The 24,430-nt window shown below is 35.4% G+C and overlaps 1 protein-coding gene across 4 annotated transcripts in view; it reads right to left on the bottom strand.

The window, feature by feature from the left end:
- Positions 1-394: 394 nt before the first annotated feature.
- Positions 395-24,430, bottom strand: part of PHACTR2 (phosphatase and actin regulator 2) — a 353,184-nt gene continuing 329,148 nt past the window's right edge. For all 4 annotated transcript variants that reach the window (XM_078155095.1, XM_078155097.1, XM_078155096.1 and 1 more), the window contains 2 exons: positions 21,272-21,348; positions 395-6,787 (listed from right to left, as the gene is read on the bottom strand). In XM_078155095.1, the coding sequence (XP_078011221.1) occupies positions 6,772-6,787; positions 21,272-21,348 (93 nt within the window). In that variant the 3' untranslated portion in view covers positions 395-6,771. The remainder of the gene's footprint in view (positions 6,788-21,271; positions 21,349-24,430) is intronic.

A 24,430-nucleotide genomic window follows, 5' to 3' on the forward strand; every position in this document is an offset into this window, starting at 1 on the left:
TATTTTTCAAAAAGTTAGGTGGAGATGATAAACCAAGTCTTTTAAGGAACATTCCTGTGTTACCTTAAAATATAAGTATAAGCCTTCTGAGCTTTTACCTCAGGTAACTTAAACGCTGTGGAAACTCAGTGGGGATTTTCCCAACTGTTTTATTGAGGTAAAATTTCTCATTTTTACACGTATATGCATATACATATACATATACATATATATATATATATATATATACATATACACACACACACACACACACACACACATATATATATACACGATTAAGAAAGCTACACAGTGTTCTAAGGCACTTGGAATTGTGCACAGCGAAATATCCTCAAATATTATACAACTAGATAAACATTTTTGCTTTTTAAATAATAAACACAAACACAGGTACTGTATAAAAAGATAATACATATTCTTTTTTTCCAGATTACAACAGTGGAATACGTATACATGTGTGTATGTGTGTGTATATCTATATTCACACACATATTATAGTACAGTACATATCAAGAACCAAAAAAAACCTGTCATTTTCACCAGTTATTTACATTCACAGGTATCACTCCTGTGTAATATACAACATCAGATCACTCACTGGAAATCTAGCATCGATCCATTGGATATTGATCACAGCTCGCCATTCTTGTCACTGTAGCCAAAGTTTACAATAATAAAAAACGTGTACATTTCTTTTTTTTTTTTAACATTTCTTTTATATCTGATATATTCTGAAAAAGCAAATAAATAACTGACAAGTTCTAGGCTTTACCAAGTACTAAGCCTGGTGAAATTCATGCAGAATAATTTGGAGGCATGGGGAATCCTGTTATGGAATAAAATACTGAAAAAGGAAAATTATAACAAAAATTAGTGCCTTGATTTTAGTTGACCTGTATGTATTTTACCTTGGGTGAATTAGATTTCCTTAATGCTAACTAACCCATCATGGGCCACTTCTAGTTGTGAAGCTTCTTAAAGCAATGCAATAATGATATAATCTTAAATATACTGTTAACCATAACAACCATGTATTGCAGGAAAAAAAAAATCCAAAAAACTGGCAAGTGGCACAAATATTGGCTTTAAACATACCATAAAAAATGACCTGAGGATGGAGTGGCACTTTGTCTTACATACTCCTTTTATTTTCTTCTCCAAAAAACAAACAAAAACACCACTTTCTGTTTGGAAAGATAAGAATTCTTAAGCACCATCTAAAAGTTCACAACAGTCACTCTTTAATCCAACTAGCTCTCTGTCCAAACAGGACAAAAAACATTTTTATTTTGACAAAAAATAAAGGATGGCTACATTACTAATTCATCTCTTTCTTTGATGAAACTAAAGTTTCTCAACACAGTTTTGAAACACTGTTAATATTAAATCGCTACTACAAAAATTAGCAGCAAATAGAATGGACATGTTTCAGTATTGGTTGTCTTACCTATGTAAAACTTGGCATAATTTTTACGTATATCTGTCACCTAAGATAAATTAACAATGTATGTTCAGTGCATGATTAATCCATAATTCCTATGCAATACAATATTTACAAATCTTATTAGGAAAACTGAACCATGTGGCTTTTCTTACAATGGTCAAAGGCCTGTCCAGTAGCTTCATTGGTAGGTTTTGAGCTCATGGGTTGGAGTGTGCTTGGTCAAATATGACATAAGTAGATAGATCACAATTTCTGTCTCTAGAAGTGGAATGCTATCCTCTTTCCCCCCACCTCAATCCCCTTTTTGTTTTTGTTAAATCAACAACCCCAGCAAAACTGACAGGCAGTCTGACCAATTCAGACCCAAGTTTGAAGTAGCTGAAGTTAGTGTTTGGCACTAAAACTCAGCTTACTGCCTACCTTTTGATAATTTCTTAGGGCCTTCCCCTCAGTGCCCAGTGATCTACACTAAAGAGTTAGCTGATAATGTTTTTCTTAATACAGAATACTCCCCAACGCTACATTTACATAGTCTCTCACCAGAGATATTTCTACTTGGCAAGGAAGGGGTGATAGAGAACTCTTTAAGAATGGAAACCCTTCAGGACTTAAAAGAAGGGACACTACAAGACTGGAAGGAATGACAGTGGCTAGTTTATTTGGAGAAAGGATGCCTGTCTCCTACTCCTTCAAATCATAATGTATAGGCAGACTAGAATTTTGACCCTACAGAAGAGACAACAAGTAAAATGAGACTTACCATCCATTAAATCCCATGTAAATTGAAATTATTTCTCACCCTACTCCCCAAATGATTTTAAAAAATAATAAAAGAGTTGGTTTGCAGGAGGAAATACCACACTAAAATAAAATCTTTTAGCTTCTCATCAGGAATTGTCATAGTGGAATGCCTTGTCTTGAAACAGACACCAGGATACAACTTAGAAAATTCATTGCAACATAAGTTATTCCTTAGCACCCAATGGGTGCCCTAATGTTCTAAAAGAATTAATTCATTTTCTAAAATAGGCAGTTTAATCAGTAGGATTAGGACTCTCCATTTAATGACTTTTTGATTGTGGTAATAATCATGCCCAGAATGTAAATTTGGGGAATTTGAGACCATGCTGTATAAAAGCAGAAAAGACCTATACATTTTGCACAGGGTGTGATACAACCATTATGTTGCTTAGGCGCAAGATTTGGAACTGTGCAAAATTTGCTACCATCAATTAAAGAATAATAACTTCACATGCTTTTGAATTGGTTTTCAAGAATGAAAAAAGTGGGAAGAGAACCACAGTTTTAATAAGTGTAGATGTGTCTCTATAGCTGGGAAACAATGTTATTTTTCTATCCTGCATAGGATAATGTTAATTTCTGGCAGATGTATGAAGCTAACTTCATAAAAGACAAGTAAAATGGCTATTAACACTTTATATGATACTGTGACAATACATTAGAAAATGCAGTGTTAATGCTCTTCATTATAATCTTAATTATAAGCCACTATTACAAAAAGTGCTGATGCAGGACAGAATTAACTAGAAGTTTATGAGCCTTAACTCTTTAGGGAGTTTAATCTCTTATTTACAATATTTAGTGATTCTTATTGTATATTCAGTGCTTCTGATATTTTCTTACAATATACTCATCTGTAGTCAAATTGAAACTGATACTGAGATTATGTGTTTTCCCTATTATAGTGGGTGTTATTAGCATGCTTAGCACTGTGCTTGGCACATGGTAAGTACTTAAATGCTTTTCATTCATTCATTCATTCAAACAAAGAAAGAGACAGTGAAAGTAAAAACTTAATCCTGATAGTTAAAGAGTTAGATACTTTATAATGTTTTTCACTTGAATTATCTGAGTAACCAAAATATTTCTGCTAGTTAATTGGGAATTTTATATTTCATATAAATAATGTTTCTACTTTCACATGAAAGTAAATAAACAACTAATAAATCCAAATTATATCTTCAGCCATTTCATAGAATTTTGTAAGTTAGGACCAGATTTAGTTCATATATAAATATAAGAAATAAAAGGACAACAGTATTCCTGATGTGATCATCTTGGATTTCTGACTAAAGAAAATTATCACACATTAAGTGACACTGATCTGTGAACTTTTCAGAAAGAATCAGATTGGTTATGCTGTCATATAGTTCAACTGAACATCTACAACTAACAGTTCTAGAATGGCTGTTTTATGTTAAGTGATAAAACCTCAAAATTTTAGTTGGTTAAAACTGGGTCCATTTGATGTAATTTAAGGGTTTTTTTTTCCAATTGCTGATCAAGCTTGTTAAAAATTCAGGTTTGGCTGAGCACTAACCTAAAAAGGATAATTGTATACCTTGTTTAGCTTTTATACAATTTAAAAGAAATGGCCAATTCTCTCCTGTCATCCCAGCCCTGGCCCCCAGGTCCATTCAGTAATTATTTAGACTGTGTCATCCTAAAGAAATCTCCTGGAAATCCAAGAGTCATACAGCAATTTGAAATAGAAAAGCTATATTCTAAGGATTTTAGATGATCACACAGGCTCTTGTAACTGGTTCCTTTTTTGACTTTTAACATGAAGAAACTCTAGTACTACATTAAGACCTATCTTAGTGAACTTTTTAATCCTTTAGGCTTTCCTCCACAATAGTCACTACAATTAAACATTATATGCAGTTTATAAATCCAAGCCCATAGTGATATACAGTATATAATTTACTCAGATGACTAGCTTTTTTCCTAATCTGTGTGCATTTCAGTATAGAACAGAAAAAAAACTAGATAGCACACCATATTTACTAACAAGATTTCTTTTTTTTTTTTTTAAATCAGCCAAACAGTGAACATTCTATGACCTGTGTGAAAAGTTGATATAAACATCTGTCTTTCATTATTTATATAGGGGCTTGATTATTGTAATCATAATTTTTTTTAAAGGTTGCAAAGTTTAAATATAAAAATATTAAACAATATATTCTTTGGTATTTTTTAAGTTGAAAAAACATGATATGAAAGAAAATCATGTTGCCACATCTTAGTCCAGAATTAATTTCTATGGCTGTTAAGAAATTGCTACAGAAATTGACAAAACGAAGTCAAAAGCATTTGCATGTGCAGAAGGACCATATTTTCATCATTTCCTCAATGCAACATGTCTTTTAATACTTATAAAATGATAGCACTTCAGAATCTAGATTGATTTTGTTATTAATTCATTACATCAAGGGATGAAACAGGGATGCTCACTTTTATTGGCTACAAAATAGTACTGGTTGTTCCTGCTATAGCACTAAGAGGTTCTGAATGTTTTATGGAGTTCTGACCAAACCTGAGTTCTTCAGTCAGCTGAAATAGCCAGGCCTGCACAACCTGTGGCCCGGGGTCCCATGCCAAAAGATTTTGGGTGGCCTGCAAAAAATGTAAAGGATGTTTTCCTCTACATTTTTTTGGTAGGCCGCCCAAAATCCCTTGTCGTGCCGCAAGTGGCCTGCTGGCTGCAGATTGTGCAGGCTTTGTACAGAATGTGAACAAATGACTGTATAGCTTAAAATAAAGAGAGCTAGCTGATGCTTAAATATATTTTATAAAAATCACCTCCAAACTCTAGTTAGCTGTTCTTGGAAATATCAATAAATAGTAGGATCTAAATTTAGCTACCAGATTTCATGCTTGCTTCTGAAATGTAAAATTATAATCTTCAATATTATGAACCAAGGACGTTCAGGAAAATCTAGCTTAAGATCTGAAGGAAGAAAAAACCCACCCAGACCTTGCCTTACATCAATATGTTTTATGTATTAGAAAAAAATAAAAGGGGCATACATGTTACTATTAAACATACTACGGTATTTACACACATTTAAAAGTGATTTTAAACAAAAGAATTAAAACCTCTCTTTATGGTTACAGGTATTTGGGAGCAGAGAAGTCACATAATGCGCACACTCAATGGGAAGTGTTGGCAAGTAAGACAATAGAGAATACCTTAGTGTAAACAATACTGACCTTATCTTTGACCAACATAAGAAAATCAGATTTTTTCTCCAATCTCCAGTCTTACTGATCATTTTGCTTCAATAGTTAATACTATACCCAGAGATACATTTTTACAAATTATTAAATGAGACTAGGTATTTTATACACAATGTAACAGATTTTATGTGAAGTTTTAAAGTCTCTTGCTGAGTACTTATTAATCCACACATTTTTCTTTGTAGCAGCATTTCAAAGATCCCAAAAAATGCAGCATTTAAACTAATAAAAATAAATAAATAAAAACTGTAATCCTGACAATTTCTGTTTGAAACTAATTACAGGCAGGACATCTGTAATGCACTTGAGTTTTGACTTTGGGTTCAAAATTAAAATGGTATCATGATTGTCAATTATTTTTCTTCATATTTAGGGTACTTTCACTTGTGAGATAATAGCTTGAGAGAAAGGTCATACAATCTGTTTCTAAACTTGCTGCAGTCCTATAGAATCACATTATTTCCTACTTTACTCCCACTCCTGTAATTCTAACATCATGGAAGGTATATTGAGTAAGAGTATAAAAATATGTAAAGCATGTTTAGTTTTGCTACTTGAGCATGCAACATTATTTTTTTAAGCATGCTTGTTAGACTCTGTGCAAGCCTCTTGCATTTATGAAAAATATGTATGAAAACACTCAGACTCATTCCTGGCAACTGGGTTCACTGGCACCAAATAAATGAAAACTACTGTTTTTTTACTAAAGTAATGATGAAGTGTGAATAGTCTTCCTGGTACAGATCTGAATCATTAGGTAGTCATACTTGTAAATCCTTCTTGGATGATCATTCTTACCCAACAAATTCCTATATCAAAAAAATACATTTTATCTTTAGTTTGTCTGATTTCTGTTACTAAGTTGAAGTACTTATTTTTTTTTCCTTTTCCACCTCGATTCCCAGTGCCTCATAATCCCACTCCATATTTTCCTTGATTACCATAAACCTCTGTATTCCTGAAAAAAGGAAGCCCATGATTGTCTTCTGCTCATCTTCCTTGGTCAAAATTCTAATGAATAAAAATCTGTTTAGCCATGTGAGCTGTTCATGGCTGAAGCAGAGTAACTCTTACCATCAACACTTGCTGAACAAAAAGCATCACTGTGTCTTTCTCTTTTTCCTTTGCCCTGTATCAGAGCTCTCCAATAAAACCAAGGGCCACTTTATCACAGGTTAAGTTGCAACACACACACATTCAAATTCCAGTGCAATCTCAAGTCTTCAGGAAACAGTGCTTTCCCCAAAGGTTATCAAATGATTGATGCATAATAGTCTTGCATTTCATTAGGGGCGATGAAACCTGGAACAATAAATATAAAGTCTGAGTTCCCAACATATATTAATTTTAAAAGTTCTAACTCTGGATCGTTGAACTGAATGAAATATAGAAATTCAGTTTTTTTAGAAAAGGATTTTAGAAACCTTGTCATTAAACTATAGTAGAGTTCCATTAATAGGCTTATATTGGAGATAAACAAGACCATAACTTTTTTTTTGAGATCCTTTAATTACTATCTTTCACACCCTTCTCTTCACCCATCCTTCTATCTTTCATACTTTTTGTCTATCTCAGAGGAAAAGGTGGCCCTCCTCCTTAAGGAGGCTAATCCCTCCACCTATGCCTCTGATACCATCTCTTCAGGCCCCCTCCTGGATCCTGCTCTATTATCTATTATTTATCTAATATCCCTTTGCCCATAAATATTCTAAGGATTCTTCCCTATACTAAACAAAAACAAAACAAAAAACTACCTTTCCTTGACCCTGTAACTCTCACCCTCACCACCTCTGAAACTAATGTTCCTTTTACTGTCAAACATCTGGAAAACTAAGACTACACTCATTACCTCTACTTCCTTATCTACTTATTTTCTCTCTTACAATCTTGCATTTTTGACAATCGTTCTTGATCACCAAATATCTCTGAAGCATTTTACATATTGGAAACCTGTTCTTATAGACACTCTCTCCCTTCTTGGTCTATTTGACATTGCACCTTCACAGATTTATCTTTGCCTTGATATTTTTCTTTCTCCTCAGCCAGTCCCCTCTAAATGTGGGGACTTCTTCCAAGACTCCACAGCCCTTTTTTTCTTTGGCTTCTCCTTTGACAGCTTCAATTTATTCTCACCATGCTCATAAGAATGAGAGAACAGACTTCCATGGACTCATAAGAAGAATAGGTAGATGGCATGGATAAATATTGTACTGGTGAAATTAACCCAGGCAAAGCTCGCAAAAATCAATTTCAAAAGACAAAAAAAATTCCAATAAAGAGGAAAAAAGGCGAGTTGTTTAAAGGCACTAATGTGGATGCACAGGAAACTCACCAACCAAATTAGATTCTTAAATTATATATACAAAAGATGGAAATATATTAGTAACAGAAGATGAATATAAAAGTATGACACAATCCTGTAAGAACGGAGTTAAAATGCTATAACTTATAATGACTGAAGTTTAAAAAAGCCTGAGGGGTGTTTTTTGAAAAAGCTATATTGAGATATAAGGGTGGGACTACTGCTCTGGTCGATGTGATAATACTGACCATGGAGAGAAGGCAGAACTGTCTCAATTTTTGTCTTGCTTTTTTCTGTCATGGAAAATGATCTTGGAGCTAGTGGGGTCTAAACAAAAATTACTAAAAGGAATTTTTCTAACAATATATGTAAGATAAGTAAGGGGATAGTAAAGATTTAAAAAAACAAACAAACCTGGAAGTCATGAAATGTTAGGGTGAATGAGAGAGAATTTTAGAACTGGAGAGGGGCAAATGTCCCAATTGTAAAAAAAAAAAAAGATAATGGCATTTAAAATTCTAGAGGTCTTTGAATTTCACTTTGCTTTCTAGAAAAATTCCAGAATGGACCATTAAAGAGATGGTCAATGGACATCTAGGGAAAAAAGAGGTGATCATAAAGAGCAAGCTGGACTCATAAAGATTATTCCAGATTAGCCTCATTTCTTTTTTTGACAAGGTTACTAAAAACTGCTGGATTAGGGAAATGCTATAGACCCAGATTGCCTAGATTTTAATAAAGCTTCCCACAAAATTTCTTATGTTATTCTTGTAGGGGTGGAAAAGGAACTATGTGCACTAGGTGATAGTGCAAGTGGATGCACTCAGAAGTGGTTGAATACCCCAGGAAAAGAGTAGTTATTAATGGCTCAATGTCGACTTGGAAGAAGGTCTCCTCCAGTGGAATGCCCCAGGGATCCACGTTCAGCTGAAGATCATCACATTGCGAATCAAGAGATCTTACTGCTAATTAGCTGGGGCAAATCATTCTACCTTTTTGGCTTTAGTTCCCTTCCATGCATACAAATATCTCTAGGGTATATTCTATCTCTAATGACCTATGATTCCAACTTCTGGTTTTACAAACGGTGCCCCATACTTCCCCTTTCTGCTCTTTTACTTATGAGAGGCAGTGTGGTATGGTGAAAGGTATGCTAGATTTAGATTCAGAGAACGTGTATTGAAATCCTGACTGGCATTTTACTACCTCTGTGACCCCAGGCAAGATGTTTAACCTCTATGGGACTGGGTTTCCTTATCTGTAAAACAAAAGGGGTGAACTAGAGGATGTCTATTGTCCCATCCAATTCTAAACCTATGATCCTATATTCCTTCAAATTGAAAGGCCCTGTTTTCTTCATCCTAACTGGTCAAAATTGAACCCATCCTTCAAGGCCCATTCAGATGAAATGTTTACAGTGAAGCCTTCCCTGCTATAGGAATGATGCCTCCCTTTTGAAAACTCCCACATTATCTTCACCTTTTCTTATATTTATTAGATTCTTCCATGTATTATACTTATGTAGGTACCTGTCTTATTTCTCTAACTAAACTGTAAGCTCACTGAGGGACAGAGACCACAAGGCAGTATGTATAGTGTAGAAAGCAACGGACTTGCAGTTAGACGATCTGATTTGAATCCCAGTCCTGACACTCATTAGCTCTGTGACCTTGAGCAAATTGCTTAATTTCTTGGAGCTTCAGTTTCCTCATCTGTAAAATGATAATTGATGCACCACCTACTGAGTTGTTGTGAGGAAAGTACTTTGTGAACTTTAAGCTATAATATTAGTGTAAGTTCTAATTTATAGTTATGTCACACATGTGCATAATTCACACTAAAATGTTGAACGGACAAATCTCATAAACCTTTAAAATATTTGTAATAAAGGCTAATAATATTGTTAGAAAACTAAATGAATTTTTTGTTATTTTATTAAAACTAATATACCCCAATTCATCATTACCAAAATGCATTTTGGGGTATCCTCAGGTTATTAGTTCATTTGGTTAGAGGACTATGCTAATTAGTTCAAGGTGATAGGTTTCAATCCCATAAGTCAATTTACTTTGACCAAAGAAAAGCTTGGTTCCACTGACCAGATTATATCAAACATACCCCCTGCTAGCTGTTAAATGTGTTGACCTGGCACAAGGATGACCAGGTAAGAAAACGACTGCTTTAGCATAAACCAATCACCAATAGAAAATTAACTCAATTCGATTTTCAACTAACTTTAATAAAATAAGTTCCTACCTTGAGCACAAGTTATTGGGAATACAAAGATAACAATGATACAATCCTTGCCCTCAAGGAGTCTACACATGAGGATAAATCATGTGCATGAATGAGTTTAATATAAGGTAGAAAGTGATCATTTTAGGTCAAAGGAGGGATGCAGGCAAAATTTTCTCTAGTATAATTTGAGCAGAAAAATCCCTTCTGAGCTTGCAGGATCAGGAAAGACTCCTTGGAAGTGGTACCTGAACTAGCCTTGAAGAAAAAGGATTCAATAGCAAGGGATGGGGATGGCATGCTCAAACACATAGAGGCAATAGAAGGCAAGATAAGATCGAGGAATAGCTCGTAGTCCAGAGTGGCCAGGACCTAAAGTATTGTAGGCAGTGGTCTGAAATAAGACTAGATACGTAGACTGGAGCTAGATTGTATAAAACCTTAAACTGTCATGATAAAAAGTTTATATTTTATCCTAGGCAATGCTGAGGATTTATGAGTAAAGAGAATGAGGTAATTGGAGTTATGCATTTAGGAGAATTATTTTGAAATGTATATGAAGGATAGGTGATAGAGGAAGACTGGAATGGGGGAGACAAGTGAAGAGGCTTTTACAATTATTATTGTTTGGGTAGGGCATGATGAGGGCCTGGATTTGAGTTATAGTAGCCTATGTGGAGAGGATGAATAGAGGAGAGATTCTGGAAGAAGAATTAATAGGACTTAGAATGTGATGAGGAAGAGTGAAAAAAAAAATGACTCAAAGGACCCAAGTCTGGGTGATGGAGAGGACTGTGATGTTCTTAAGAGAAACAAGGAGTCAATTAGGAAAGGGTGAAGTTTTGGGGTCTGTCTGTGGAGGATGAGTCTGGGTGGCTGCAGAACTAGGTGAAACGTATCAGGCAGGCAAAGGGAGAAAACATCTGTGCTCAGCAAAGGAAATTTGGGCTGAACATGTAGATTCCAGAAGAAAGTGATGTCACAGAATGCAAGAGGAGAGAAAGCATCCAGGAGGACAAAGTATCAATTAGTAGTATTAAATATTGAAAACAGGTCAAGGAAGAGAAAGACTGAGGAAAAAGTCCATTGGATTTGTAATCTAAGAGGTCCTTCAGGAAGTTTGGTGGAATGTTAAGGCCAGAAGCCAGACTTTAAGGAAAAGAGGAACGAGTAGGTGGTAAGGCAACAGAGGCAGCATGTTTTATATCCTGTTGGTTATTCAGGAGCATCAATTCCTTGTAGGAAAGCATGGTATAATTATTAAACACTAAGGAGATACACCTAAAATTTAAAAATACGTTAGCTCCCGCTTCTACGAAATCCTGCAACTTGAGATTTAGTACTGGGTGTCTAGAAAATAACCATCTTTTGTATTCTGTCATTTTAGACATCCCATCAAATTACCAGTTACCTGTTTCCTAGGATCAAAGCTTCCGGCAATCAAAAGAAAAGGCATTGTTTCATTTGAGGATTGCAGCCCCAGAGCTACAATTTTGTATCTGTGAGAGACCAAGTACCTTAACCTGTCAAATGTTCTACATGTTGGGGTTTTTGCCTGTTGGTTCAACAAACATTTACTAAGTGCTTTGTATGAATGAGACCATTCTACATGCAAAAAAAGGAATTTTACCCCCAGGAGGTTACAATCTAGATATAAAATTAGGTAGATATAAGATAAGATATGTCTAATATAAGAATATGGAAATGGCAAGTACAGGGGCAGCTAGATGGTGCAGTGGATAAAGCACCAGCTCTGGAGTCAGGAGGACCTGAGTTCAAATCTAGCCTTAGACATTTGATACTAGCTGGGTGACCCTGGGCAAGTCACTTAACCCCATTGCCTAGCAAAAAACAAACAAACAAAAAAGAAAATGGCAAGTACATAGGAGACAAAGTTCAGAGATATGTCAGGGAGAGCGAATGATATAAGCAAAGGCACGTAAATTTTAAAAAAAAGGTAGGACATATTTTAGGGATAGTTTTCTTTTGTTATTTAAATAATAAAAGAGATTGAGAGGCTCATTCAGTTAGACCCCTTATCTTCTAGTTATAGTCTAAAGTCCTATAATTTTAAGTGCTACTAAAGCAAGTTACTGTTGTGCTATAAGAAATGATGAAGGGGGATGGTTTCAGAAGAACCTAAGAATCATATGAACTGATGCAAATTGAAGTGAGCAGAACCAGAACACTGTACACAGTAATAGCAATATTGTAATGATGATCAGATATGAAAGACTTAGCTACTCTGATCCACAATAGTTCCAAAGGACTCATGATGAAAAATGCTATCCTTCTTCAGAGAAAGATCTGATGAACTCTGAGTGTAGATTAAAGCATATAAAATTTTTTTACTTTATTTTTCATGCTTTTTTTTTTTGGTAACATGCCTAATGTGGAAATGTTTTGTGTGATTTCAGCTGTATAATGGATGTCATATTGCTTGCCTTCTCAATGGGTTGGGGAGGGACTTGGGGAAGAGAGAGAATTTAGAATTCAAAATTTAAAAAAGAAAGTTAAAAAAATAATTTAAAAACTCAAATTACTTATGTTTAGCTCCTTAATGATTGTTATTTATAAAATATGAATATTCAATTTTTCCTTTTAAGAAGCATACCTATCAGATAGAATAACGATTTTGGTTTTAGGTTTCAAGTTTATGGGGATATAAATAGATTTACTAAGAAAGTCTTCAGAAATTTTCTTTATAGAATTTCCCTGCTCCTTAAAATTTCAAGTAATAATAATAAAAATAAAAATCCTTCCCATCATATACTTTTAAGCAAGAACAAATTTATTATATCTTTATGGAATTTGGCTAATACTATAGTTCCTATAGATGAATCATCTATAATATGTACCATAGGAATAGGGACTGGGCCTATGATTTCTTTGTTGCAGGGAATTCCCAGGTGAGTAAACACACTCTACCAATGTAGATCTGTACCTTCTTTGCACTTTATTGTCTTTGAGAGTTTCTTAGAGAATGGACAGCTTAAGTGACTTTGCCCAGGGTCACAGACCCAGTCTGCATCAGAGATGGGACTGGAACATTAGGCCTTCCTGGATTTTAGGCTAGTTCTTTAGCTACTATGCTATGCTGCCTCTATATGGCAATATAGATATTACTGTCAATTTTCTGCAGTCATTCCAAGTGACCATCTAAAATTATTCACAAGATCATAGTCTTGTTTATTTTCTCCACATTTCCTTTACTTATGTTTCAACTAAATACTGACCAATTCATTTCCACTTGGTTGAAAGTTTATAGAGAATCATTCTGGTTATAATATGTACTTGTGAGTAAGCTCACATGTTCTATGCATATTTCATATTTCTGGTTAGCTCATTATAGTGTATTCTAACCTGAGAAGCTGTGAGCCCTCCTGCTTAGGAGACTATTTCTAATAGTAAACATTTAATAATTCAGCATACAGATCTGTGCCATTATGCAAGTGATTAGAGCAGTGTTTCCCATGTTGTTGTTGTTGTTGTTGTTTTTAATTCCAGTCTTTGATACCATAGAACTTAGTTTTAAGATAGAAGTAAGCATAGGATAGTGAATAGAATGCTGGGTGTGGAATTATGAAGACCTGGGCTCAAATCCTGCCTCTGTCACTGAATAGTTTATGTGACCAAAGAGAAGTTATAATCTTTCTGATCCCTCAGTTCCTTCATATGCAAAATGGGGATTAAAAACATCTACCTCACAAAGTTGTTACAAGGAACAAATGAGGATATATAAAGTGCTTTGAAAACTTTAAAGTGCTATATATATCTATGTATGCTGTTATTATTTGAAGGAACATGGTATGGTAGATAGAGCACTGCTCTAAACATTTGCTGTGTGACCGTAAGCAGAAAATCACTTAAATCTGATAAGCCTCAGTTTCCTCATCTATAAAATGGGGATAACAATAGCAACCTACTTCCCAGTATTGTAAGGCTAGGGATAGGAACTAGACCTGTGATTTCATTAGTTTAAGGAACTCCCAAGTGAGGCAACTCCAACTATCAGTGAAGGATTGCATTTCCTCTGTGACCTGTAGTCTGAAAGAGCTGCCTAGAGCACTGAGAGGCTAAGCGACATAGCCAGTATGTATCAGGTGTGAGAGTTGAGCTGGGGTCTTTTGGGCTCCAAGGCTACTCTATTGACTATGTTAAACTTCCATTTTTATCGTGAGGGTCAAATGAAATATAAAGTGCTTTGCAAACCTTAAAGTGTTATTTAACTGTGAGCTGTTATCACTACGTCTATTCAGAGGAGGTAGCTAGGTGGCCCCATGGTTGCTCCTGGAGTCAGGAAGACCTGAATTCAAATTTGGCCTCACACACTTAGTAGCAGAGTGACCCTGAGCAAATCACTGAACCTCTTTTTGCCTTACTCCACTGGAGAAGGAAATGGCAAACCACTCCAGTATCTTTGCTAAAACAAACAAATAAACAAAAAACCCATAGACAGTATGGGCCACATGGTAACGAAGAGTCAGACATGACTGAATAACAACATCTCTATTCAAGGGGCCTAAAAAGTTAATACTCTAATATTCATGTACACATTCCTTGCATTTATGGCACACTTAATTAGTGACCATCTCAGGTAAGAAGCACATGCCAACAGACCACTATAATAGCTTTCTCAATTTTCACAATTCCTTGTTCTTTAGGTAAATTAACAGTTCCTTGTGGGTCCCCCTAGAAAATTCCTTGTCATATTTTCATATACATTTTGAGGAATTACAGAATAATTCATTTTATCTGTATATCTCAGGAGGAGAGTACCTTATACCTTCATGAAAGCTAGGGGTTACACCAGACAGTCTAGAGTTTCCTTCCAGACACAAAGTCTGTGGTTGTCTGACTATACTTTGCTATATAGTTTAATTTTTAATTAAAATTTAATCTTTTATAGTTTGCCTCTATATGTTTGAGAATATTCTAAAGTTTTGGAATGAAGTGGATTATGTTTGCCTAAACAATTTCATTCTTGATCTTGATGACTCTTCAAAGTGATTTCTGTTCTTCTGGAATTGTGATGGATAGTCACTATAGGGTTAAAAAAAAAAAAAGAAAACCCCAAACTAAAATGTTGAAATTACATGCACAAAAGTGTTGAGATGTATGGTCTGAGAATCCATGAGTTTCAGCATAGCTCTAATGAAAACTTAAGTGACAGGTCTGATTCTCTCATGGGATGCTCCTAACATTCCATCTCCTGACCATAAATGCATTCTTAATACCAGCTAGCTCTCTTGCAAATGCATGCCACTAGTCACTTAGAGAAATCGGTAACAGAATATCGACTATAAGTGTTTTATCACTACCAGAAATACAATTTAAAGGGCACAACCCAAAGAGTGATTCAGAATTGTTATCTTCAAGGAGAAAATACAACATCAATATTATCAGCTACCAGAACTTGATTAAAAAAAACAAACTACTGTATGGAAATTCTCAACTTACATAAATAATAAATTAGGAAATGGAGCCTTTAATGACAACTGATACATATCTTGGTGGAAGGTTGCTGAATTGGATCAAGAGCTATATATAAAGAAGGAGTTAGTTTAAAATGCTAGAAAAAAAAGGTGTTGAATTATTATTTTCAAAACACTATCCCAAAGAGCAAACTTCTTAAAGTGCACACAAGTGTCAGTAAGTCAGAGCAACTATCACATAACCAAGAGCATTGAATTTACAAGTAGATAACTTTAAATGGGAATACTTGGGGTAAAGTAGTGCTGTCATCCTGACAAAGAAAGATACAGAGCTATACTGTTTCTCTAGACTATAGGGCCCTTTTCCATCCCATCTATCTATAGACAGATGTGCTATGGAAAAATAGGGCTTCTTTCTACCATTCATAATCTCTGAAAAGCTAAAGGGCCAGGCCAAGCAACAGGGTCTAATGTCTTTAGCCAAAGTATTCTCAAATTCTCAAAATGTATGTCTTGGTACATTATTCCCTTTCTAGTTTCAAAAAGTGACCTTTCATTCTCATTCAGGGCATACATCAGAAAACTAAATTTCTTCTTTTAAATGTGATTATTTCTTTCCCTGACAACTTTTTTTTTTTTTAGGAATAGCTTTATTAGGGATGACTATTTTAATTTCCTCTAATCTGGAAATAAATTTTATGAGACTTGGTTACTGTGAAAAATATTTGGAAGAATCTTTACAAATTTGCTTTCTATCCTAGATATTTTTTAACAGACTGCAAAACATTTTCTCATAGATAAAATTCTGTTCCTCTTCCTCTAAATATATTTTTTCACAGTATATGAAAAGAGCAGATATTCCAAACCTTCATTCTTTTATCTCCCAATACCACTTTGTCTTCTTGTCTTTTTTGAAATTGCCTCATTGCCTACATTATGGTGAAAATTGAAACCAGTAGTACTGAATGCCTTCATCTCCTTTTCCATCTCTCACCTGACCAAGGCTAACACCTCCACTTGTATCCCTGCTCCTACTCCATCCTATCCTACCCTACCCTATCCTATCCTGTCTCTCTCTAACACACGCATACCCCCCCCAAACACATTCTCAGTGCTGAAAATTTTTTTTATAGGCAATTGGGGTTAAGTGACTTGCCCAGGGTCATACAACTAGGAAGTATTATGTGTCTGAAGCTGGATTTGAACTCAGGGCCTCCTGACCTCAAGGCCAGTGCTCTGTCCACTGCACCACTTAGTTGCCCCCTCAGTGCTGAAATCTTGATGGATACACTCACTGACATGCTGTCTCCTTTTTCTGTGTATTTGCACAAACTGTGATCCATGATTGGAACACGCTTCCTCCTCATCTCTGCCTCTCACAATCCCTTGTGTAGCTTTCCCTGATTCCTCCAGTCTTTAGCACCCTTGAACTCCCCAAATTACTTTGTATTTACTTAACACTCAGCATGTTATAGCCGCTAAATGAACAATAAGCTCCTTAATGGTAGAGATTGTTTTTTGTATCTCTAGAGTAGGTGCTTAATGTTTATTGTATTGGTCTTAATTAAAATGAAAACTTATCATTGAGTATGCATGTTTATTTAGTTGTTTATTAAAATTATACTTTACTTTTTATAACATGCATACAAGAAACGCCAAATATGATAGAATACATATGAATACAATGACCAGATTTCACTTTTGACACATCCTGCCTTAAATGGGGAGGAGGAAGGGAAGAATGAGGGGAGGGAACAGGAATTGGTACTAAATGGGTTCAAATTAGGGCCTAACACATGTCCTACAGTGAAAAATAAGATAGCATACTGAAAATATACACATTTCTATATATAGGGTATTCTAAAAGTCTTAGAGCAGTTTTAAGTTATTGAAGATTAGAGATCCTGCTTCAACATCATCGATATTATAAATGGGGAAACTGAGGTGAAGTTACTGAATTGTCTAAACACCCACAGGGCATGAGTGACAGAACCAGAGTTCAAACCCAAAGTTTCTCAGAATTAGAATGTACTTGCACAGAAATCCCTACTATAACATTCCTTAGAAGAGGTTATCTGGCTTCTACTAAAAGACATCTAATGAATGGAAATCACTTTCCCATCTTATTCCATTTTTGGACAGCTCAAAGCTTTGGGCAATTTTCCCTTATGCCAAACCTATGCCATAACTTTGACCTATTGCTCTTAGTTCTGCTCTTTTGAGGCAAGTAGAACAAACCTAATCCCTCTTCTATATGACTGCTCTTCAGAATATTTGAAGACAGCTATCACATTCTCCCTTGGTCTTCTTCCATCTTCTCTTTACATCCTGACTCTAAACATCTCTAGTTGTTTTCACTGAACTTTGTAGAACATGGTCTCCAGCTCCCTCATCATTATGTTTGTTATTATTGTCCTTCCTAAAATGTGGAATCCAGAAGTCAATATTCCAGAAATGGTTTAACCATCACTAACTACAGCTGTTCTCTCTTTCTCTATCTCTCTCTCTCAACCCATCTTTCTTATGGTTGCCTAAGACTGAGGTAGCTTAATTGGTCATGCTACTGATTCACACTGAACTTATACTTTGATATAATCTGAGATCTTGTTCATATGAACTGTTATTATCTTGCTACACCTCTTTATGAAATGCTTATGCAGCTAATTCTTTTTAAAAAACTTTAAATGCTAACCTTTAATATTAGATTCCTAAAATCACATTGTAAATAATTTTCTCATAGCCAAAACTGAGTTTCTCTTCCTCCAAATCTAATATTATCTATTTTGTTCACAATGGATAAAAACAACAGATATTCCAAACCTTCATTTACTTTAAGCCCCCAGTATCACTCCTGGCCTCTTCTAGATGACCTCACCGGCTACACTTTATGGAAAAAATTGAAGCCAGCAGTTATGAACTCTGTCATCTCTAATTAATCTCTCACAACCTTTCTTCAACTTCACTTGACCACTATTCTGTTATTTCAGTCATTGGTTCTTGCCAAGCCTAATTGGGTTACGTTAACAAATCACTTAACCATTCTGAGCCTCAGTTCCCCCATATACAAAATGGGGATAATTATAACTATCTCAGAGCATTGTTGTGATGATCAGATGACATAATATATGTAAAATGTTTTATTTTGACCAAATCTTATATTTATTCCCGTTATATTTCTTCTTAGATTTAGCCTATCATTCTAACTGGTCAGTATATTTTTGGGTATTGACTTCTTAACATGTTAACTATCTCGGTTGCAAATCTGACATGAATGCCATATATCTGTCCATCCAAGTCATTAATAAAAATACTAATCTACACAGGACTAATAGCTGATCCCTAAGGTATTCCACTACAGACTGCCTCCCAACTGACATAAACTCATTAATGACTGCTCTTTCAAACTTACAAAAGTCCATTCAAACAATTCTGAAACCACTTAACTGTACTGTCATCTAGTTTAAATCTCTCCATCTTGTCCACAATGAAAGCACCAAAAATTGGCAGCTGCTTTGCTGAAACGTAGGAAGGCTAAATCTATGTCATTTCTTTATCTATTAGTACAGTAACCCTTTCAAAAACATGAATAAAATTGATCTAGAATGAGTTGTTTTTAACAAAACCATCCTGTCTCTAACATAATTAGTACTTTCATTTCTCAGTGCTCACAAATAATTTCCTTTAATAATTAATAACTTCCACACTTTTATTGAGGAATCACAGTCAAGATAATCATTCTTTAATTGAAAAAGAATTCATCTTCCATTTTCTGAAAATTAAAATAGTATTTGCCCATCTCCAATCCTGGGAAGGCTCTCTCATTCTTCACAATTTTTCAGAGATTACGAATAGTAGAAAGAAGCCCTATTTTTTTCCATGGCACATCTGTCTATAGATAGATGGGATGGAAAAATATTTATTAAGCACTTACTATGTGCCAAGTACCATGCTAAGAGCTAGAGATATATAGAGATATAAATGGAAAATCAGATGGTCCCTGATCTGAAGAAGCTCACATTCTAACTAGGGAAGACAACTCATGAAGGAGAGCTTAAGTGCATGGGAGATGGAAAAACCAGCTAGTACTTGGTTTCTAGCAGGGAAACTAACAGGGGACATAATAATATAAAAAGTTATGTATTAGAATATTAGCTGTGAAGCAGAACTTGCTATAAAATGGTTGTTCTGAAACTTGTTCCCTTGGGTTTATTACTAGAAATAACAGAATGACTTGAATTATAGCTTTGTTTCACATTGAACATGGAACCTTTACAATGGCTTCAAGTACAGCCACATACATAGGGACTCACCAATGCACGAATCAGTGCTCCAGTCTAAGGGCTCCTAACTAACTGCATTAGCAAGTCACTTAACTTCTTCAGGTCCCAGGTTCTTCCGTATAAAATGAGGCTACACTAGATAATACTTAAGGTCCCTTTCCAGGTTGAATAATCTATGAATACGGAATCATATTATAGGAAAATCTGAATCTACCTACAAATGGATACATTTTGATATTGTTCGCATTACAAACAATTGTTGTTTGCAAAAGCAATGTTCGAGGGAGAATTTCTTGAAATAGCAAGCTATAACTCATTTTGGATAATTTAATTCACAAATTTAATCTACACATGCAAATTTTAAGGAATAAATCTGCTAGATAAAACTAAGCATATATGTATTTTGTAAATGCGGCATGATGTAACGGATAACAAGTGGGCCTTCAAGTCAGGAAGACCTGGGTTCAAGCCCTACTCTGATCCACAATGGCTATATGACTCTGGACAAATCACTTAACCTGCTAGTACTCTATGCAACTCTCTAAGACTGTTAAATTGCAGAGAAGGTGCCAACTTGTGATGGTACAAGGAATTTCCTTATCCCAGAGTTCCCTATATCAGTGAAATCACAGGTTGAGTGTCTATCTTCAGAATGTATGTGTGTGTTTATAATGCTATAAATTTGAATTATATAGTATTGGATGCCCAAAAGAAAAAGAGCAGGATTATAATAATTCTTTGAGGAGCCACTAAAATTGAAGTCTCATTATGGCTGAACTATGCCAGAAGCCAATGGCTTGCTTCCATAATCCCCAAAGTTTTCAAAGTATTCGTAAGGAAGAGTTTCTTTCCTGGGTAACAGGTTATAGCTGAACCAGGATAACAAATGAGTAAGTGATATCAATGATAATAATAGCAGTTCATATTTACATAGCACTTCAAAGTTTTCAAAGCATCTTGTATAATTACATAATTAATTACATACATAATTGTGCTCATTTGATCCTCACAGACACTTTATGAGGTAGATTATTTTATTATCTCCACTATACAGATGAATAAAGTGAGGCTCAGAAAGGTTAAGTGGTCTCCCTAGGATCATAGAGCTAGTAAGTGTCTAACGTAGGATTTGAACAGGTCTTCCTGACTTCAAATCTGATCCGATAATCCTCTGTGCCATGATCCCTGGCTAGAGCCCATGAAATGATACTAAAAGAAAAAAAAAGTTAAGATGAGTAGCTGAGGAAAAGGAACAAAATCATGTTATTTTAAAATAATTCATGTTTCTTCTAAAAGAAGACATCTTAGTATTACTATACATGTATTGCAGTCATTTTAATGTTCTTAAAAACAAGACATTTTAAAATAAAACTTATCCAGGTTTCTCTCCCAAACTGCCATATTAATTCATTTATAATGATTACTAAAATAATAATACTTCTGGGACTTCAACTTGGAGTTTGGGGAAAAAGCAAAAAGGGTTTCAAAACTTTTAATAGCTGGCTTGAAGATAAAAAGTGTTTGATCAACCCACCTTGTAAACTGTCGACTCTCTTCATGGACTTCCATTTCTGTGCTTTTAAATTCATTTAACTCTTTCCTTATTGCTGCCTAGAAAGAGAAAACAGATAAATAAAATTTTATTTGGGCTATATATTTAATCTGAGTGCATATATTTCCTGTAGATGGTTACTAGTGAAATTTTTTGCAGGGTAAGGGAATTTACAACAAAGAAAGAAATGCTGCTTCTAATTATTTAGAGAGAAAGAATTTCCTAGAAGATTATAGAATGAAGAAAGACCTTGGAAACTGTGTTAAGGAACCAAATGAAATAGGCTTAATTACTTTCATATAACTCAGAAACCCAACTGTGGAGAACTAATCTGTCCTTGTAGGTAACTTTGGCAGGAGAGATAGGATTGAGAAAGGTAAAGGTAATGGGATTGAAACCTCTATGTGAATATGAAACAAGGGAATTAAAACTGGTTATACTTGGGAGAAAAACAGAAAAATGATATCAGCAAAACCAAAATATGAGAACTGGAACAGAAGAAACAAAAATGATTGAAACAGTATTTAAATTGTGACACTAGATTAGTCCCTCCATGAAGGGAGGGACTAGATGGTTTCTGCATTTCCTGGAGCAACTTGCATAGTACATTACACATAGGAAGTACTCAATCACCCTCTGCTGCATTGAAGGTGTTTGCTGTTTAACCATCTGAGGAAGAAAGCAGGGTCCAGGTTGTTAGTCAGTCAATAAACATTTATTAAGCATCTATTGTGTGCCAGACATTGTGTTAAGTACTGGGGATACAAAGAAAGGCAAATGAGAGCCCCTTATCTCAAGCAGCTCTCTTATTATTGCTCTTGAGGCCTCTGATGGCAGAGACTTGGAGTGTCCTGCTAACCCTGAGCCCAGAGTCTGAGTCTGAGTTGAGAAAACCCCTCTATCCTGCTGCCTATTTCTCTTGTAAAGAAAATGGAAGAAACAGTAATTCTAACTTTCACTAGGTTTAATCTTATTGGGTGAGTATATGGTTGCCATTCAATCTACAATTTTCTTCACCTACCGCTGCCAAGGCAATAGGAAGTGAAACACAAGTCTGTAGCAGAGCCCCAATTTTCCCTGGGACTCATTGCAAAAATAAATGGGTATATGAGATGGGATTTGGAAAACCAGGCAATAGGACAACCTGATAAACAAACAAGAAAAAGAGAGGTTCTCTTTCACTCATACACTCAACTAGAAGTTACCTATCTTGCAATTTTTATTGGAATTTTTTTTTTTACTGGGAAAATAGAGGCCTTTTGTTATGTGCTCCTTTCTTCTCCTCTTTAAATCATGCAGTTCCTCAGTGCTCTTCTCCTTTACTCTGGTCTTTGGTGAGGTGGCTCCTTCTTTTCACCAAGGCCAACCCCTCACTTTATTGCATATACCCCAAACTTTCCAGCAGAAAAGATCACAATCATCTCTCATCTTAACTATAATCTTCAACCTCTTTCTATCTACATCCTATCCTATCCCAGTGGCCTACAAACAGGGCCAAGTCTCCCACTTCCTTAAAAATCCTTCAATTGGACTTCTGGTGTGACAAGATAAGAGAGTGAGGAAGGAACTCCTTGTAACCTCCCAAAATTCCCCTCTAAACAACTTGAAAACTGACTCAGAACCGGTCTAGGAGCAGGGAAGCAGCTTGCCAGTACAGCAAGTCTATCTCACTGAGGTGGTAGGAGAACTAGGTCTCAGCAGCAATGGTCAGCTTCATAGGGGGTCTGCAGTTAGGTTCTGAGCCAGGGGCAATCCACCAGTGAGAACCCACTTCCATTGCTGACCAATAGTGAGGTCCTACCCCTGGGGCAGACCAGCAATAAGATCCCTCCCCCATGCCAGCCAGCAGAAAGGCCCTGTTTCCAATGCAAACCAGAAGTTAGACTCTGAAGTCTAGTGAAAGCCAGCAGCAAAACCCTGAGCACCAGCACAAGAAGCTTGGGACATTGCAGAACTAGAGCCCAACATTCACATAAAAATACCATGGCACAAAATAGGCAGAAAAAAATGAGCAAAAAAAAAAAAAGAAAGAAACAACAAAAAAAGAAAGAACTTGATTACAGAAAGTTACTATGGTGACACGGAACATCAAGGCACAAACTTAAAAGAGGACAGTAATGTTAAAATGGCTACATGTGAAGCATCAAAGCAAAATATAATTTGGTCTCAGGCCCCAAAAGAACTCCTGGAAGAGTTTTGAGAGGATTTTGAAAAGCAAATTAGAGAAGTAGAAGAAAAATTGGGAAAAGAAATGAGAGTAATGCAAGAGAATCATGAAAAAGAGTCAACAGCATGGAAAAAAATATACAAAAATTCACCAAAGAAAATAACTCCCTAAAAAAATAGATTTGGTGAAATGGAAAAGGAAGTACAAAAATTCACTGAAGAAAATAATTCCTTAAAACTTAGAATTGGGCAAGTGGAATCTAATGACTCTATGAGACATCAAAATACAATAAAACAAAATTAAAAAAATTAAAAAACTGAAGAAAATGTGAAATTTCTCATTAGAAAAACAACTGACTTGGAAAGTAGATCTAGAAGAGATCATTGAAGAAGTAATGACTTATGGGGCAGCTATGTGGCGCAGTGGATAGATCTCCAGCCTCGGAGTCAGGAGGACCTGAGTTCAAATCCAACCTTAGATGCTTGACACTTACTAGCTATGTGACCCTGGGCAAGTCACTTAACCCTGATTGCCTCACCAAAAAAAAAAAAAGAAGTAATAAATTACCTGAAAGCTGTTACTTTTTTTTTTAAAGGCCTGGACAACATCTTTCAAGAAATTATCAAGGAAAACTGTCCTGATATACTAGAACAAAAGGGCAAAATAAAAATTGAAAGAATTCACTAATCACCACCTGAAAGAGATCCCAAAATGAAAACTCCCAGGAACATCATAGCCATATTCCAGAGCTCACAGATCAAGGAGAAAGTACTATAAGCAGCCAAAAAGAAACAATTCAAATATCATGGTGCTACAGTCAGGATTACCCAGGGATCTGGCAGCTTCCACATTAAAAAACTGGAGGACCTGAGAATATGACATTCTAGAAGACAAAGGAATTAGGATTACGATGAAGAATCACCTATCCAGCAAAGCTTAATATAATTCTTCAAGGGAAAAAATGGATACTTAAC

The sequence above is a fragment of the Phascolarctos cinereus genome, unplaced genomic scaffold (genome assembly GCF_003287225.1).
Source record: "Phascolarctos cinereus isolate Bilbo 61053 unplaced genomic scaffold, phaCin_HiC Scaffold_5;HRSCAF=322, whole genome shotgun sequence".
NCBI lineage: Eukaryota > Metazoa > Chordata > Mammalia > Diprotodontia > Phascolarctidae > Phascolarctos > Phascolarctos cinereus.